This window comes from Stegostoma tigrinum, chromosome 19 (assembly GCF_030684315.1).
Source record: "Stegostoma tigrinum isolate sSteTig4 chromosome 19, sSteTig4.hap1, whole genome shotgun sequence".
In the NCBI taxonomy this organism is placed as follows: Eukaryota; Metazoa; Chordata; class Chondrichthyes; order Orectolobiformes; family Stegostomatidae; genus Stegostoma; species Stegostoma tigrinum.
The window spans coordinates 47,946,490-47,964,459 of NC_081372.1; the positions used below are offsets into that span (position 1 = coordinate 47,946,490).

Here is a 17,970-nt window from a genome sequence, read left to right on the forward strand (position 1 = left end):
GAGGGAGGAGGTGTGGGGGCAAGTGTAGCATTTCCTGCGGTTGCAGGGGAAGGTGCCGGGTGTGGTGGGGTTGGAGGGCAGTGTGGAGCGAACAAGGGAGTCACGGAGAGAGTGGTCTCTCCGGAAAGCAGACAAGGGTGGGGATGGAAAAATGTCTTGGGTGGTGGGGTCGGATTGTAGATGGCGGAAGTGTCGGAGTATGATGCGTTGTACCTCCTCCTACCGCCCCCTCGATCATGACCCCACACCCGAGCACCAAACCATCATCTCCAACACCATTCATGACCTCATCACCTCAGGGGACTTCCCACCCACAGCTTCAACCTCATTGTTCCCCAACCCCACACGGCCCGTTTCTATCTCCTTCCCAAAATCCACAAACCTGCCTGTCCTGGTCGACCCATTGTCTCAGCCTGTTCCTGCCCCAACGAACTCATCTCCACCTATCTGGACTCCATTTTCTCCCCTTTGGTCCAGGAACTCCCTACCTACGTCCGTGACACCACCCACGCCCTCCACCTCCTCCAGGACTTCCAATTCCCTGGCCCCCAACACCTCATTTTCACCATGGATGTCCAGTCCCTATACACCTGTATTCCGCATGCAGATGGCCTCAAGGCCCTCTGCTTCTTCCTGTCCCGCAGGCCCGACCAGTCCCCGTCCACCGACACCCTCATCCGCCTAGCCGAACTCGTCCTCACCCTCAACAACTTCTCTTTCGATTCCTCCCACTTCCTACAGACAAAGGGGGTGGCCATGGGCACCCGCAAGGGCCCCAGCTATGTCTGCCTCTTTGTAGGTTACGTGGAACAGTCCCTCTTCCGCACCTACACAGGCCCCAAACCCCACCTCTTCCTCCAGTACATTGATGACTGTATCGGCGCCGCCTCTTGCTCCCCAGAGGAGCTCGAACAGTTCTTCCACTTCACCAACACCTTCCACCCCAACCTTCAGTTCACCTGGGCCATCTCCAGCGCATACTTCACCTTCCTGGACCTCTCAGCCTCCATCTCAGGCAGCCAGCTTGTAACTGATGTCCATTTCAAGCCCACCGACTCCCACAGCTACCTAGAATACACCTCCTCCCACCCACCCTCCTGCAAAAATTCCATCCCCGATTCCCAATTCCTCCGCCGCATCTGGTCCCACGATGAGGCATTCCACTCCCGCACATCCCAGATGTCCAAGTTCTTCAAGGACGGCAACTTTCCCCCCACAGTGGTCGAGAACGCCCTTGACCGCGTCTCCCGCATTTCCCGCAACACATCCCTCACACCCCGCCACCGCCACAACCGCCCAAAGAGGATCCCCCTCGTTCTCACACACCACCCCACCAACCTCTGGATACAATGCATCATCCTCCGACACTTCCGCCATCTACAATCCGACCCCACCACCCAAGACATTTTTCCATCCCCACCCTTGTCTGCTTTCCGGAGAGACCACTCTCTCCGTGACTCCCTTGTTCGCTCCACACTGCCCTCCAACCCCACCACACCCGGCACTTTCCCCTGCAACCGCAGGAAATGCTACACATGCCCCCACACCTCCTCCCTCACCCCCATCCCAGGCCCCAAGATGACTTTCCATATTAAGCAGAGGTTCACCTGCACATCTGCTAATGTGGTATACTGTATCCATTGTACCCGGTGTGGCTTCCTCTACATTGGGGAAACCAAGTGGAGGCTTGGGGACCACTTTGCAGAACACCTCCGCTCGGTTCGCAATAAACAACTGCACCTCCCAGTCGCAAACCATTTCCACTCCCCCTCCCAATCTTTAGATGGCATGTCCATCATGGGCCTCCTGCAGTGCCACAAAGATGCCACCCGAAGGTTGCAGGAACAGCAACTCATATTCCGCTTGGGAACCCTGCATCCCAATGGTATCAATGTGGACTTCACCAGCTTCAAAATCTCCCCTTCCCCCACAGCATCCCAAAACCAGCCCAGTTTGTCCCCTCCCCCCACTGCACCACACAACCAGCCCAGCTCTTCCCCTCCACCCACTGCATCCCAAAACCAGTCCAACCTGTCTCTGCTTCCCTAACCAGTTCTTCCTCTCACCCATCCCTTCCTCCCACCCCAAGCCGCACCTCCATCTCCTACCTACTAACCTCATCCCACCTCCTTGACCTGTCCGTCTTCCCTGGATTGACCTATCCCCTCCCTACCTCCCCACCTATACTCTCCTCTCCACCTATCTTATTTTCTCTCCATCTTTGGTCCGCCTCCCCCTCTCTCCCTCTCTCCCTTTTATTCCAGAACCCTCACCCCATCCCCCTCTCTGAACAAGGGTCTAGGCCCGGAACGTCAGCTTTTGTGCTCCTGAGATGCTGCTGGGCCTGCTGTGTTCATCCAGCCTCACATTTTGTTATCTTGGATTCTCCAGCATCTGCAGTTCCCATTATCACAAATGCAGGATACCGTTGTTTTTTTCAAAAAAGTGAAAAAAGAGTGTCCTGGTGAAATATCTTTCAGAATTGGAAACCAGTGCTTTGGCATTAGAATTATGGAAACTTAAAGCACTTGTTGTCATTTGACTCACTATCTCTTTGCGTGCTTTCGAAAAAGAAGTTGGGTTCAATCCAATACTGTTACAGAGATGGTAGGAACTGCCAATGCTGCAGAAGGGTCTCGACTCAAATCGCCAACTTTCCTGCTCCTCTGATGCTGTGTGGCCTGCTATGTTCACCCAGCTTCACCCCATGTTATCTCAATCCAATATCGCTACTTTTGCTGATAATGCTGTAGTTCTTCATTCTCCAAATTGATTTGTAAAATTACTTACTCATTTTTACAGTCAGGGCAGTTTGATAAGGTAGTTAAGGCAGCTTGTTAGATACTTGTCTTTATTAGTCAAGACACTGAGTGTAAGTGCAAGGAAATTATGATGGAGCTGTAAATAAATGTTAGCTAGGCCAAAGCTGGAGCACTGTGCACAGTTCAGGTAACTCTTCATGTCGGATGTGACTGCACTCAAGGGTGCACTGGATGTCCATCAGGATGTTTCCAGTGCCGAAGCATTTCAGCTATGAAGAGACAGACTAGGAGGCCTGAGGTGGTTTTCCTCGGAGCAGAGAAGGCTGAGTGGAGATCTGATTTAGGTTTATAAAATTGGGACGCTCAGGCAGGTTAGATAAGAAGAAACATTTCCTCTTAATGGAGGAGTCAATAACCAGGGGTGTCACTTTCAGTTTCAGGGTTTAAGAGGGGAGTTAAGGGATATGTTATTTACCCAGAAGGCTGTGGGCATCTGGAACTATACCTAAAAAGGTGGTAAAGGCAGGGGGAACCACCAAGATATTTAAGAACTATGTTGATAAGCACATGCAAATTCACAGCATTCACGGCTACGGGGTTCATGCTAGAAAGTGGGATAGGGAAAGATGGATGCTTGATGACCAACTTGGATACAATGGGCTGAAGGGTCTCTTTCCATACCGCAAAAACTGTGGCTCCATGACTCAAACACAGGAGCCAGATCATCACTCCTCACAATTTTTAAAAAAATTATTAATTTTTGTGGGATGTGGGCATTGCTGGCTGGTCAGTATTTATTGCCTGCCCCCAGCTGCCTTCTTGAACTGCTGCAGTCCACCAGCCATGGGATGAACAACAATGCAATTAAGAAGGAAATTCGTGGATTTTGACCCAGCGACAGTGAAGGAACGGCAAAATATTTCCAAGTCAGGATAGTGAGTAGCTTGGAGGGGAGCTTGCAGGTGGTGGTGTTCCCACATACTCCATTACACTCCTGACTTGAGCCTTGTAAATGGTAGACTGACTTTGGAGAGTCAGGGAGCGTGTTACATGCTGTAATATTCCTAGTCCGAGTCCAGTTTAATTTCTGGTCAAAGATAACCCTCAGGATGTTGATAGCAGGGTATTCAGTGATGGTAACACCATTAAATGTCACAGGGCAGGGGTTAGATTGTCTCTTATTGGCAATGGAGATAGCCTGGCATTTGTGCGGCACTAATGTTACTTTTCATTTGTTAGCCCAAGCCTGGATACTGTCTAGATCTTGTTGCTTTTGAACACTGACTGCTTCAGTATCTGAGGAATCACGAATGATTGGACAATGTTCGGTATCATTGGTGAATATCCCCACTTCTGACCTTATGATGAAGGGAACGTCATTGATGAAACAGTTGAAGAAGGTTGGGCCTAGGACACTACCCTGAGGAACTCCTGTAGAGATGTCCTGGAGGTAAGATGGCTGACCTCCAAGAAGTACAGCCACCTTCCACCTGTGAGGTTAGCAATTTGGGGTATCCCATTCGGAGGCATAATAAATTGAGTAAACTCACTGCGGGGTCGTCATCACATTAGAGACATGGTTATGAGCAGACCAAGGTTGAAGAAATAAATATTCCATAGTACACAACATTTCAAAAAGACAAGCAAGATGGAAAAGGAATAGTAGATCTAATAGTAATGGGTGACATAAAGGCAGTAGTGAGAAGTTATCTTTACTCAGAAGATCATGAAGTACATTCAATGTCTGGACATTAGGAATAACAAGGGTCAGAAATCCTGGTAGTGGTTTATAGGCCCCCAACAGTAGGAACAGATATTATTCTGTTCAGCCATGTTGATATACAGCTCTGGTGCAGTTGGGACTTTAACCTAGGTCTTCTGGCTTGGAGGTAGAGAGACTACCACTTCACCACAGACACCTGCAAGGCGGGTGGACTGTCAGACAAAGCATTACACAATGCTTAATTGGAGATTTATCAAAATTAACATTATAATTGTGAGCACTGTTCCTCAAATAAATTAGACCAATTAAAATGACAAAGATATGGAAGGCAAATTTGTAGAACACCATTGCGGAAATTTCCTGGAACACTCCTTTTGAACTAACTTGGGACAAAAGTATTTTAGAACTAGAATTTTGCAATTAAATAGAATTAATTAGTAACCTACAGCATAAGATCCTTTGGAATAATGAATCACAATGGAATTAAATTCAATATCAAGTTTGGAACTGACAAAACTCCAACAAGAATCTTTAACAGGGCCAATTATATGGAATGAACAGCGAGATAACTACGGATAATGAGCTAAAATATTAATCGACTGGTCAAATTATTGACAACAGCTCACCAACCCTCAAGTAAATCCGCTGCACTGCCTACCACTTCTGCCAGAAAAAGAGAAATTCCAAGTGTTGTTCATCATTTCCATTTTCACTGATGCAAAGATAGAATAGGATGAATGAATGCTCCAAGTCATAACTGCTAGTGAAGACTAAACTAAAGCTGAAGCATATCATTCTGGTATTTATCACAAGCTCACCTGGAAAAGTCAGCCTTGCGTTGCAAACACTGGGGATCAATGGCAAAGTAACTAAAACATTTTCATAATATGCTTTTTAATCTTGAATTTTAGAATTATTTCAAGCAATTCACTACACTACCAGTTAATTTCCAATAACTAAAATGAAACAACAAGCTAATTAATTTAATTTTTGAATTATTAATAATTTCATCAGCAAAGTGAGTAACACTGTGTGCACGGATTTAAGAACACACATGCAGCTTTGCTTTTCTCTTCAAAAATGAGGATTAAATAGGGTGGACAGTGAGAGTCTTTTTCCGAGGATGATGGCTTCAGCTTGTACAAGGGGGCATAGCTACAAATTGAGGGGTGATAGATTTAAGATAGATGTCAGAGGCAGATTCTTTACTCAGAGAGTGGTAAGGGCGTGGAATGCCCTGCCTGCCAATGTAGTTAACTCAGCCACATTAGGGGCATTTAAACAGTCCTTGGATAAGCATATGGATAATGATGGGATAGTGTAGGGGGAGGGGCGTAGATTAGTTCACAGGTCGGCGCAACATCGAGGGCCAAAGGGCCTGTTCTGCGCAGTATTGTTCTATGGCGGCTCCCTTCAGCCAAAGTTGAAAATATTATGGGGCCGCACATGACAGAACTATGGTATATCATCTGTGCTCCACATTTTATTGCACAATAAAATATCATTACGCTATGCAGCTTCTGGCTTCTTCTCTAGAATTTAGGTTCTTGAATTCACGACAATTTTCCTTTAATTGCTCCCAAGTTTCAAAAGTAATATACATCAGTTCTGGATGGGAAGTATATTCTGCTGAGAGTTTATATTTGACACCAAAATATCTGACTTTTCATAAGGAAACATTCTTCAAATCAGTTTCTAAGAAGCTATATTTAAATTTAAAATACACAATTGAGAAATAAATATATTCTAAATCCACTGCATTAAAAACAACTTCACACTGATTAAAATTACATTTTCTTTGTATCAATACAGAGTGCACTTCACAATACAGTGGTCAAAAGCAAAAACTCAAATTATTTGAGAAACAATGAGACAGCACAAAAAGGAAAACTTCAACATCAAAAGCAACAGCTGCATATGCTGAATATCTTAAAGCAGCATCGACTGGAAGCATTCATCAGGTTAGGAATATCTCTGGAGTGAGAACCAGATTTAATGCTGCAGGGGTTGATGACTTTTTATCGGACCTTTAGGTTTGAACAAAATAACCATCCTAATTCGTAAGTACTGGTGATCTCCAGGCCAATTCCATGTGTATCCGACAGCAATCCTACCGTTCAGCTGGTCACAGAATACATTATTTCAGTTCACCTAAGGCAACTTCTGAAACATTTCAAGATCCTATTTAATACGTAGAAAGATTATAAGAAATGGGTTGGGTTTGCAAAAGACTTTGTTTAACCAAATTAGATTAGATGCATTTGAAACCCAGAAAAGCAATTTTAAAAAACCTTCCACATATCTTTAAATATTGAACTGTGAAACTTAAAAGTTGAACAAATAAAACTTTAATTTTCAAAGAGAAAACTTTGTAGAAGGACATGAACCCATCCCAGGTTGCTGAAAGGTAGGAGGTGCTCAAGTACAAGAGAGGTCGTTTAAGGGAGAATGGGAAATGGTAAAGAGAGAGAATGTGAGGAGCCGGAATAATTTGTGGAATATGAAAGCAGTGGGTTGTTGGAGTGTTGAAAAGTCTTGGAATTACTGAGAATGGGCTTCAAGATCTGAGTTCTGGAAATACAGAAGTGGTAACAAAAGACGGTGGGATCTGTTAGTACTTGGAACAGAGATTTACTCTCTGCAATTACTGGGGTGATCTGGACAAGCCGTGTGTATGATAATTCTCAAAGATAGTGAAGGCTGCGATGATGGGAAGAGGCTTGGAACTTTAAAGGAGAAAAAGGACAATAGCTTTAATCCAGAGAAGAGATTTAAATTATCTTAATAGCGTACACTGCATTACAATTGGGAAGAACTTTTTTTTTTTAAATGGTAGCAGTGGGATTGAAGACAGAGAAAAATCCTCAAGCACTGCTGGCTAGGGAGAGGACTCAACCGAACAAATTTAGTAAATGGGCAAGTTGAAGAACCACAGACAAGCGGAATACAAACACTCCGTCAGGAGGCATGGCTCACATACACAGTTATGTTGCTGACTGATATTAATACTGGAGAAAGTCAGATCCCAAACTGAAACCTAACTTGATAGATCGTACTTTGCTTTCCAAAATAAAACAAAGATGTGCAGATGCTGGAGGTCTGGGGGGAAAAAAAACAAAAAATGTTGATGAAACTCAGCAGGTCTGGCAGCATCTGTGGAAATTAACAAAGTTGAAGCTTTGAGTACTGTGAGCCTTCTTCTGCTAATCAATCCCACAACCAACAATTCAAATCTAAGCTCTCCTGTCCTGCCATATGTACAGTTGTGAATGGTGCAAATTTGATTCATTATTTGGTATCAAGAAACAGATTAAAGTATTCGACTCTACGAAGGCTATGGCCGCTGGCTGCATTCTGGCAATACTATTGATGAGTTATTTTCCCTAAAAACTAACTTGACCAATAGCCAATTTCTCCCATATAGCTTCAACACTGCAGATACTTGACAATTACCAAGTGGAAAATCATCCAGGTATATCCTGTGCACAAAAAGCAGGATTAAGCCAATCCATGAGATTATTATCAATCATCCATTATGGACAGGATCATTAACAATGGTATTAAGCTGCATTTCCAAAGGAATAACCTGTTCACTGACACGCAGTTTCAGTTGCCTAAGGTTCACTTAGCTCCTGCCCTCATTTCAGACTTGGTCCAACCTTGCACAAAAGAGGTGAACTCAAGAAGAACTCACCAAGTGAAAGTAACTCCTCTTGACATCAACTCAGCATTTGACCAAGACGGGCGACAAAACACCCTACCAAAATTCGAGTCAATGAGAATAGGGCAAAGAGAATTGTTTCAGGTGTGTTAACTAAACTCTGTATATCTCTGCAGGAGTTCCCAGGATAAAGTCACCATTGTCCTACTACAACGTTTACGTAGAGCTGCTCTCTCATTAGAAAGAGGGACAACTGGTGGTAGTTTAAAATGAGGGTCACCAAGCGAGGGAGAGGACTTCAGGTTAACATCAACCAGTGTGGGAACTGAGTCTATGCTGTTAATATCACACTGCATTACAAATTAGATGTCCAGTCACTGGGTCCAACTTACCCCAGGTCTGCAGAGTAGTGTCCTATCCCCAAATATCTTCAGCTGCTTCATCAATTATCTGCCTTCCGTAAGATAAGAGGTGATATTCCCTGGTCACTGCACAATATTCAATACCTCATGACTGAATATAGTAACACTTGCACAACATGGCTGTTGACAGCAACGAGCATTTATGCCAAACATGCCAGGCCCTGACCACTTTCAATGAGAGAGAACCCAACAATCAGCCCTTAATATTCAATGGCATTATCATCACTGAATCCTTACCTTGTGGCTCTAACAGCAGGTCAGAAGTTGGGAAACCCAGAACGAATAACTCACGGCCAACTCCACAAAGCCTACCCAACATCTACAAGGCGCAAATTAAGAGTGTGATGAAATACTCTCCACTAGCCTCGATGTTTGCAGTTCCAACAACACTCATGTAGCTAAACTCGATGTAGGGAACAAAGAGCAACCCAGCTGATTGGCACCCCATCCAGCACTTCTAACATTTACTTTCTAACATTTACTCCTAATATCAGTGTGTATATCGACAAGATGCATTGCAACAACTGAACAAACCTCTTTAGAGAGCAATTAAATCCTTACCACTCCCGACCTGCGCACACCCATCACCATCCCACTTACCTTCTCCAGCACACCCCTTCTCTTTTAACTTATATTTGAGCTCCCTTTCTCCTCTCCATTTCTGAAGAAGGGTGCCGACTCAAAACGTCAACTTTCCTCCCCCTCTGAGGCTGCCTCACGTTTGTCCCCTAAATCCCTTTAATAGAGACAGTGGCTCTCTAGGTGTGGTCCATGAATCATAGGTGGATTGTACATGTCCTCAAAACAGTCTGTGTGCTGGTCTGAAATGCAAGTCCATGACACACTGCATTACAGCTCGGGCCATGTCAGAGGTCACATGACAAACCTGCTCCATTGCATAGAAGTCACCATTAGTATAACAATACAGTTTCATAAGCAAGTCAGATCAAATCAAAATGCAATTAATTTCTCAGATGATGATTGCACAGCACATATTAGACTGTTTCAAATAAGCATGTTCCCATTCTATGAACTGTAGCATTCACTATAAATGTGAATGTCTATGCCTTTGTTCTGCCATTAATTAGCAAGTGGTAATTATGATAAAATACTAATGTATTTACATTTATTGTAGTTAGTAGAAAGAAAGCATCAAAAGTTTCAATAAGTTCCCATTAATTCTGATTGTTTACACACTAGCAATCAGAAGTGAGTAGGGTACAACCAGTGGATGAGCTACGGATGAACAAGCTAGTGAACAAGAGAACCACAGTACAATAGCAGATGCTACAAAGAAGCCAATCAAATGCTCACATCTGAGCTGGTAAGACTTTTACATTAAAAGAAGAAACAGCTCCAGCCATGCACATTCAGGACATTGTTTCTATTACCAACCTAGTAAACAGAGAACAAGTTAAGCTTTTTTTTGAAGGATACAAAGGATTGGAGCTTAAACTGCTGCTCCATATTCCAAAAATGAGTTTAAAAAATGAAAAACCAAAACCTAATATGCTACAGAGACAAATAAGAATAATCAGAATTTGCAAAGTTTACAGAACAAAATTATTTCAAATTGGAAATTATTACTTTGAAGTGAACAAAGTATGAGAGACTTATCAAAAATATTACCTCATCATTTTCCATTAACTCAAGGATTTTCTTCTTGCCTGCTTCTTCCTCATCTTCATTAACTGTGACTCCACTCTCTTCATAGTAGTTTCTTCTGGCTGATCCATATTTATGCAACACTTTTAAATCTTCATCATCATCATCAACACCACGAGGACGTTTTGCACCCCTGTCAGGCTTTAAAATATAGGAATGATTATCAAGAGACCTTTGTATGCAATGCTGAAGAGGGCTATATCTTGTTATGATTTATGATTTTGAAGACTCGATTTTTTAAAATGCCACACAAGATCAGTCTGCCAAAGACTTAGTATCCCCACAACTAGCAACACTGCAATTACAGGAGAAACACAAATGATAGCTCATATATGAAAGTTCCAACCAGTCAATCAAGCAATAACTCAAGATCTGTCAGGAGCGCACGTGTTAAGAGACATTATCCCTAATGACTCAAAAGCAAAGCTACAGGGAAAAAAATTCAATTAAAGGACAAAGACTACTTACCAAAGATATTCAAAAGGACATAGTCACTAGTGAGTTTTCAGCCATCTGTGCAGTTTTACTATCAGACATCAAAGTTTCTGGATTCACAAAATATCTTATGACAATACTGCTGTAGCTCTACAATATGCAGGGCTCAACTATAATCATGATCAAAAATCATACTGAAATGTACTTTGTTATAATTAGTTATTTCTTGGGATGTAGGTGTTGCCATCAATGCCATTGCCCAGGTCGAATTGACCTGAGATGATGATGGTGGGTCACCTACTGCAACTTTTCATACAGATACGCCCTGTTGTGCTGTTTCATGCAAATGGATAGTCCATTAAGCCATTCTAAAGGGCAGTTAGGAGTCAGATATGAAGGAGCTGCATGGTCCTACCAATGTTCCATAGGTTAGGCTCTTACAATGAACTAATGCCTTCACAGTCCCTTTTACTGATATCAGGTTTTCACACCTATGGTTTTCAACCGAATTCAAATTGAGACGGCTTCAACCCACATGCTCCGAGTTATTAGTCAAGGCTTCTGGATTACTAACTGAGTAACATACACGCTGACCAACTGAATCTTTTGAACAGAGATAATAGGAACTGCAGATGCTGGGGAATCCGAGATAACAAGGCATAGAGCTGGAAGAACATAGGCCAAGGCCTGCTGTGTTCATCTAGCTCTACACGTTGTTATCTTGGATTCTCCAGCATCTGCAGTTCCTATTATCTCTGTTACAATGTTAACCCCACTGCTAAGCCTCTTCTAAGGATGCCTACTCTGAAGAAGTTACCCTCCTCCCTCCAGACAAATCTCAGGGGATCTCTCTCCCGCTGCAACTCTCTCATAATCTCTTCGGCCTTGAATCTAAGTTCAAGTTATTGTTTTAATAACTAAATAACTTTAGATCAACGTTAACAGCCCTCTGAAATATCTTTGCAAGGCAGTCAAATGCACGCAACAGCTCCAGTCTGACAGACACATTGAAGAAGTCTCCAACAAAACCACCTCCTAACATTCAAAAGGCATTTTCATCATTGAAATCCCATTATCATCATTCTGCATATCAGCCCTGACAAAAAACTTTGCTGCACCAGTCACAAACACTGTGGCTTAAAATAGGTCAGAGGCTGAATATTCTCACCTTCAGCCTCTGAAAATTGCCATCATCTACAAGGCTCCAACCAGGATTGTAATGGAATATCTTCTGTTTGGCTTGATACACATAATTCCAACCACACTCATGCCCTCCCTACTATCTGGGACAACGCAGCTCACTTCATTGACATCCCATCCTCGATTACTTTAAACACTTATCGGTGCACAGTATGTATCATTTAAAAAGAAAGTACTGCAGCAACTCATTCTTTCCCCTTCAACAACAGCTCTCAAAACAGGCAATCTGTTCCACCCAATAATATATGATCAATAGCCTGCAAGTTTGCCTCTATGCTGGAAATACAGCCATTCCTACATCCTCCCTATGTCAAAGTCTTGGCACACTGTCTCCGATACCAATTTTGGGAGATCTTCAATGCATGGATTGCACAATTCAAGGAAGTGCCTTGCCATTTTTCAAGGAATAGACAATAAATATTGCCTTTCCAAGGATGCCCACTTTCTGAGTGATTAAAAGAAATCTCCACATATCACAACCAATGAGGTTATTTGCATTTACAACATCCTGTAAAATGATTTATCCATCTATTCTTTTAGATCTCTATTGCCAATCTCTAGGTGCCACAATCCAGATTGTGAGCTCATCCTGCGTAGAATTCTTCCCACAATGTATTCCAAGTTAACACAATTAATATTTAGACATACGTATCACAGCTTTTATTTGCTTATCACATCAAACTGAACAGACGCAGAAAACTGACAGAAAAAAATCCTTTTGAATACTATGTTCAAATCCTCTGGAATTACACCTTCAAAATGTGCTTTATACTACTATTAAGACTGGCTCAGTTCAGTTTTGGCAGCACGGTGGCACAGTGGGTTAGCACAGCTGCCTCACAGCGCCAGGGACGCGGGTTCGATTCCAGCCTTGGGTGATTGTCTGTGTGGAGTTTGCACATTCTCAGCGTGTCTGCGTGGAGTTTGCACATTCTCCCCACGTCAGCCTCCGTTTCCTCCAGGTGCTCCGGTTTCTTCTCGGAGTCCAAAGATGTGCAAGTTAAGTGGATTGGCCATGCTAAACTGCCCGTAGCGTGCAGGGAGGTGTAGATTAGGTGGGTTAAAGGGAGATGGGTCTGGGTGGAATGCTCCGAGGTTTGGTGTGGGCCTGTTAGGCCGAAGGGCCTGTTCCCACACTGTAGGGATTTTATTATACTTCTATGATATTTCACAGACAATCGTAGTTCAGTATTATGACAGTTATTTTAAAATATAAATACAACCTTTATTCAACAGTTTTCAAGCTCACCACGGATGGTTTTTGATGTATTTTAATCAAATAATCCTTATCTGCAATGATACATGCACAACACCCTGATGAATAATCTCCAGTTATTTAAAGTAAAACAAAACTGCAATTAATTTCAAATGTAGCAATGGATTGCAGTTCACAGAACGTAGCTTTCAACTCTTGAAAGCCAATGTTGCCACTGTTTCAAAACAATGCTACATCAGATGTAAACATCCAACATTACATTAGAATCGCAAATTTTAAATGGACTGTACTATATTTTCTCATGCAAGAGTCAAACTTTCAAGCTACTTGTATACTGCAATATTTGTCTGAATGTCAAAAGAGGCTAATTCAAATTGATACAGTAAATCATGCAGTACTCCCAATATTTATTTTAAGCAAGCCAGCAGCAACGAGTTTTGGGAAACATCAGATCCTATTTGCTCAAATTATCCCATGTCTTTTCAAATATGTTAACTCCTCACTGGGTACAATTTCATGCATGTTATACATTCTCTAGTGCGCTGCCCATATATATCAAATCATGGATACTGAATGCCAGCAAACTGTTTGGCTGCAAGCACATCAGACAAAACTAATACTGTCCTTACTACTTCTGCAGTGAAGTATTACTGAATGTCCACATTCATGGCCAATTTTCCCCTACCTGCAACATCCATACTATTGCAAACTCTTGCATCCCTACTAGGGCATTAAGACAAATCATTTAACTAAGCGTTAATCGTCTCAACCTAAAAAGCTTTGTCTAGTCATCAGAAACACTTGAAATACTTCAACAAGCAGAATAAAGTTAATATATTTGAGTGTTTTCAAAGAAGGAATCATAGAATCCCTACAGTGTGGGAACAGGCCCTTTGGCCCAACAAGTGCACACTGACCCTTACAGCATCCCACACAGACCCAGCCCCGATAACCCACCTAATCTATACATCCCTGAGCCCTCTGGGCAATTTGGCATGGGCACTCCACCAAGCCCACACATCTTTCGACTGTGGGAGGAAACCACAGCACCCAGAGGAAACCCACGCTGACGTGGGGAGAATGTGCAAGCTCCACATGGACAGTTGCCCGAGGGTGGAAACGAACCTGGGTCACAGGCATTGTGAGGCAGCAGTGCTAACTACTGAACTACCATGCATTTTACCAACTATGCTTTTCGTAGAATGGTTTTCATTGCTCCAAAATTTCCTATCACAACTGAAAACAGTGAAAAATCTGTTTTAACCCCTTTTTCTCATTGGATAATCGTAGATGTTGGTGTGTTCGCTTTGTTGGGAGGTTTGATAGCAGATATTTTGTCCCCTTACTAGGTGACATCCTCAGTGTTATGGAGCCACTTCTGAAGCACAAGACACAAGTACTTCACAAGAGGCTCCTCAGCACTGAGGACGTTACCTAGTAAGGGGCCGAAATATCTGCTATCAATCCTCCCAGCTAGGCAAACACACCAACATCTACAACCAGTACCCGAGCTATTAATCTTCACTAAAACCCTGAACCTTAGGGAATTCCTCAGGATCGAGATAACACTTTTCCATGCTAGGTTGTGAATCCCGAGATGAGTAAATGATAAAGTACTATAAACCACAAACACGAACACAAGACAGCAGGTGGTGCTTGCTAAAGAATTACTATAAATGCTGTTAGATACTTGAAAATTATCTATTCAGAAGTCACTCAAATTTGAAAATGCACTGACATTCTGACTTGCCTAAGCAACTTCTGCACAGCCACCAATACACTAAAGTCTAATTTTAAAAAATTAACGTCACAATAATAATCACCATCACACTTTACTGGTGATAACACTTGAATATGCCAAAATGAGCTTTACTCAAAGTGAAACATCTCTTTAAACCTCAAAATTACAGGTCTTCCACAAGATCATGTGGCCTTAACTGCAGGAGGAGAATTTCTCTGTAGTCGTGCATGTGAAAAAGCGCTCTATTTTAACTCTGGAATAATAAACAATATTGACAGAGACAACCAAATTTGCATAACTAGATCAGCAAATTAAAAATGGATGGAAGTGTTTTTTGTGTTAACTAACAAAACGCTCAAGGTAGCATTCAAATATGTATTGTTCTGGCATTCATGACAACACACAAAATCAGCTCCCTATTCCTACAGAAAGAATCAGCATGTTATTTCTGCTATAAAGTTACAGACCTAATGTTAACTAAGGGCCTTTATTTTCAATTAGGTTGCCTCAGCAAGCGTTACATGCTTTTGTTACTCCATTATGACCATCCTCAATGCAGTTACTTACAGAAAAGATTATTACATTCAGATTTAAGAAAATACTACAAAGGACATGAAAATGTGAATAAAGAAATCATTGCAAAGAAAGTGGAGGTAAAAGGGCTGCATGTTCAAAACCAAACTCTATTCACTGTTTTGATCACTAACCACTGCACTCCCAGATCATGCATGTCACTGACTGAACAATAAGTCACATTATTAATGGTCTCACCAGGAGTTTGTACAGATTTGACAGCAAAATGCTAGATTTTCACTACATCTTAGTTTCCTGTTTTTTGACAGGAAAAATGGCAAGATATCTTCAAACTACTGTCTGATCACCACTACTATTAGTATTTCAACAAAGTGTAACAGCTTTGAAACCAAACACATACGAACTGCTCTGAGGAAAACAACAATTCTACATTTTGTCTTTTTCAGTGGAAACAGCAAGTTAATAACATGAGGTTATAAGTTTGGTGGTCACTAACAGGAGGTGGAGAAAGGAGCAATTTGAAGCGGTAGATTAAAAGTATCACACACTTCATTATACGTTACTGTCAGTTTGATTTCTACAAAGAATCATTGCAAGTTTGAAATATTCATACTATCTGACTTGATCAGCGAGCAACATTCAGAAGCTTTTTTGTGATTACAACTATCAGCATAACTCAGGGTGGTGGATAGAACAGTGCGGAGTTTGAAATGTGGAATTGAAGAACATTAAATAAACACTGCATACTACAGAATTATTACATGCACTGACTCAAGATGTGTTTTTCTTCTAATGTATTGATAATAGAATACCAAACAGCAAAGCTGTAGGATATATTTAGATCAAATACTTCTTTCCGTTATAATGTCATTGCCAGTATACAAAATATGCCTTGTAACAACATTCACGCACATTTGATTAATTAGCAGGTGTGGTGGATAAATTGGTAGGGAAAGTACAGCTGACAAGGTACTCATGGTATGAATGGTTCCTTCCCCACAACTGTAAGAGGTGCAAGACCTGTCACTACATCTCACCACTCAGCTTCGTTCAAGGCTTCAAACTATCCTTCCAGATCCAGCAGATTCACTTGCACTTGAGCCAATCTAATCTACTGCACCTGTTGCTCCCAATGTGGGTCTCCTCAATATCGGGGAGGCCAAAAGCAGATTTGGGGACCGACTCACGTGAGCATCCGTGCTCTGCATGCATCAACCAACCCAAGCTTCTGGTTGCCATCCATTTCAATTCCCCCTCCCACTCCCCTGATGACATGCCCATCCTTGGCCTCTTCTGCTGTCAGAGTGAGGCCAAATGTAAACTGGAGGAACAACACCTAACATTTCACCTTAGTAGCTTACTGCCCAATGGCCTCAACATTGACTTCACCAGCTTCAAGATCCCTCCAGCCCCAGCCTTATCCCACGTCCAGCCCTCCACCTCACTGGCCTGACCCAACCTGTCCGTCTTCCTACTCACCTATCTACTCCTTTCCCACGGACCAATCACAATAATCTCCAACTGCATCCACGTATGACCATCTCTCCTACCCTTCCCCCAGCCTCAGTCCCACGCCCCTCCCACTATTTATTTCTGGATTTCCTTCCCCATCCCTAGTTCCAACGAAACATTTCGGCTCGAAATGTTGTCTTTCCTGCTCCACAGATGCTGTCTGACCTGCTGTGCTTTTCCAACTTCACACCTATAGACTCTGGCTTCCAGCATCTGCAGTCCTTATCATTTCTTGAGCTTTAAGAAAATTCTTTTAAGGCAGTGTGTTTTATGGTGACCATGTAGCCATTGTTGACTGTTGTAAAAGCCTAACCCATTTATGAATATCATTTAGAGAAGGAAATGTGCCATCCTTACCAGGCTGGCATACACGAGACTCCAGACCCACAATTGTGACTAACTTTTTTTCTGCCCTGTGAAATAGCCTTGCAAAGTCACTCAGTTCAAGGGATGGACAACAAATGTGGGTTTGCCAGTAATTCCTACATTCTGTGCAAAAATAAAAAAGATTAAGAGATTTCAGAAAAAAAGAGCTGAGGCAGCTGAAGGCTTTAGTATTGTTGGTTGTTCAAAAGAAGGAATGCAAAAAAATGATGTCAGAAGATGGAACCTCTGGGAAAGGATGTAACAGTGGAAGTTCCTGTAGCTACAGAACAGGAAAATTTTATGGAAGGCAGGACTTATAGACTAGAACAGGATGTTGAACTGAATCTGTTGGCAATGCGAAACCCATACAGATCAACGTTAACAATAATTCCAGTAGGTAGAATTTAATGAAACATAACATTAATGTGATGGAGTTAACGGACGAGTGAGGATGGGAGTCCAGCCAGAATAACCTTAGATTCGGGTGGTGGTGGGTTGGGAGTGCTGGTGGGTACAGATGCTGAGATAAGCAGATGATATGACTGAAATGAAGTAATTGCAAATAAAACTCAGCATTGGAAAAGAGGATAGGCAGAATGTTATGAAGTGAGGTATATGATTTACATATTTTAACATCATTTGTTTTAAACTATTTTGCAGATGACACCAAAATTGGAGGTGTAATGGACAGCAAAGAAAGTTATCTCAGAATACAATAGGATCTTGATCAGAT

At 42.3% G+C, this 17,970-nt stretch overlaps 1 protein-coding gene across 1 annotated transcript in view; it reads right to left on the reverse strand.

Annotated features, from left to right (window-relative positions):
* Window positions 1-17,970, reverse strand: part of ctnnbl1 (catenin, beta like 1) — a 157,140-nt gene that overhangs the window by 130,227 nt on the left and 8,943 nt on the right. The window contains exon 2 of the mRNA XM_048550467.2: window positions 10,198-10,374. Within this exon, the coding sequence (XP_048406424.1) occupies window positions 10,198-10,374 (177 nt within the window). The remainder of the gene's footprint in view (window positions 1-10,197; window positions 10,375-17,970) is intronic.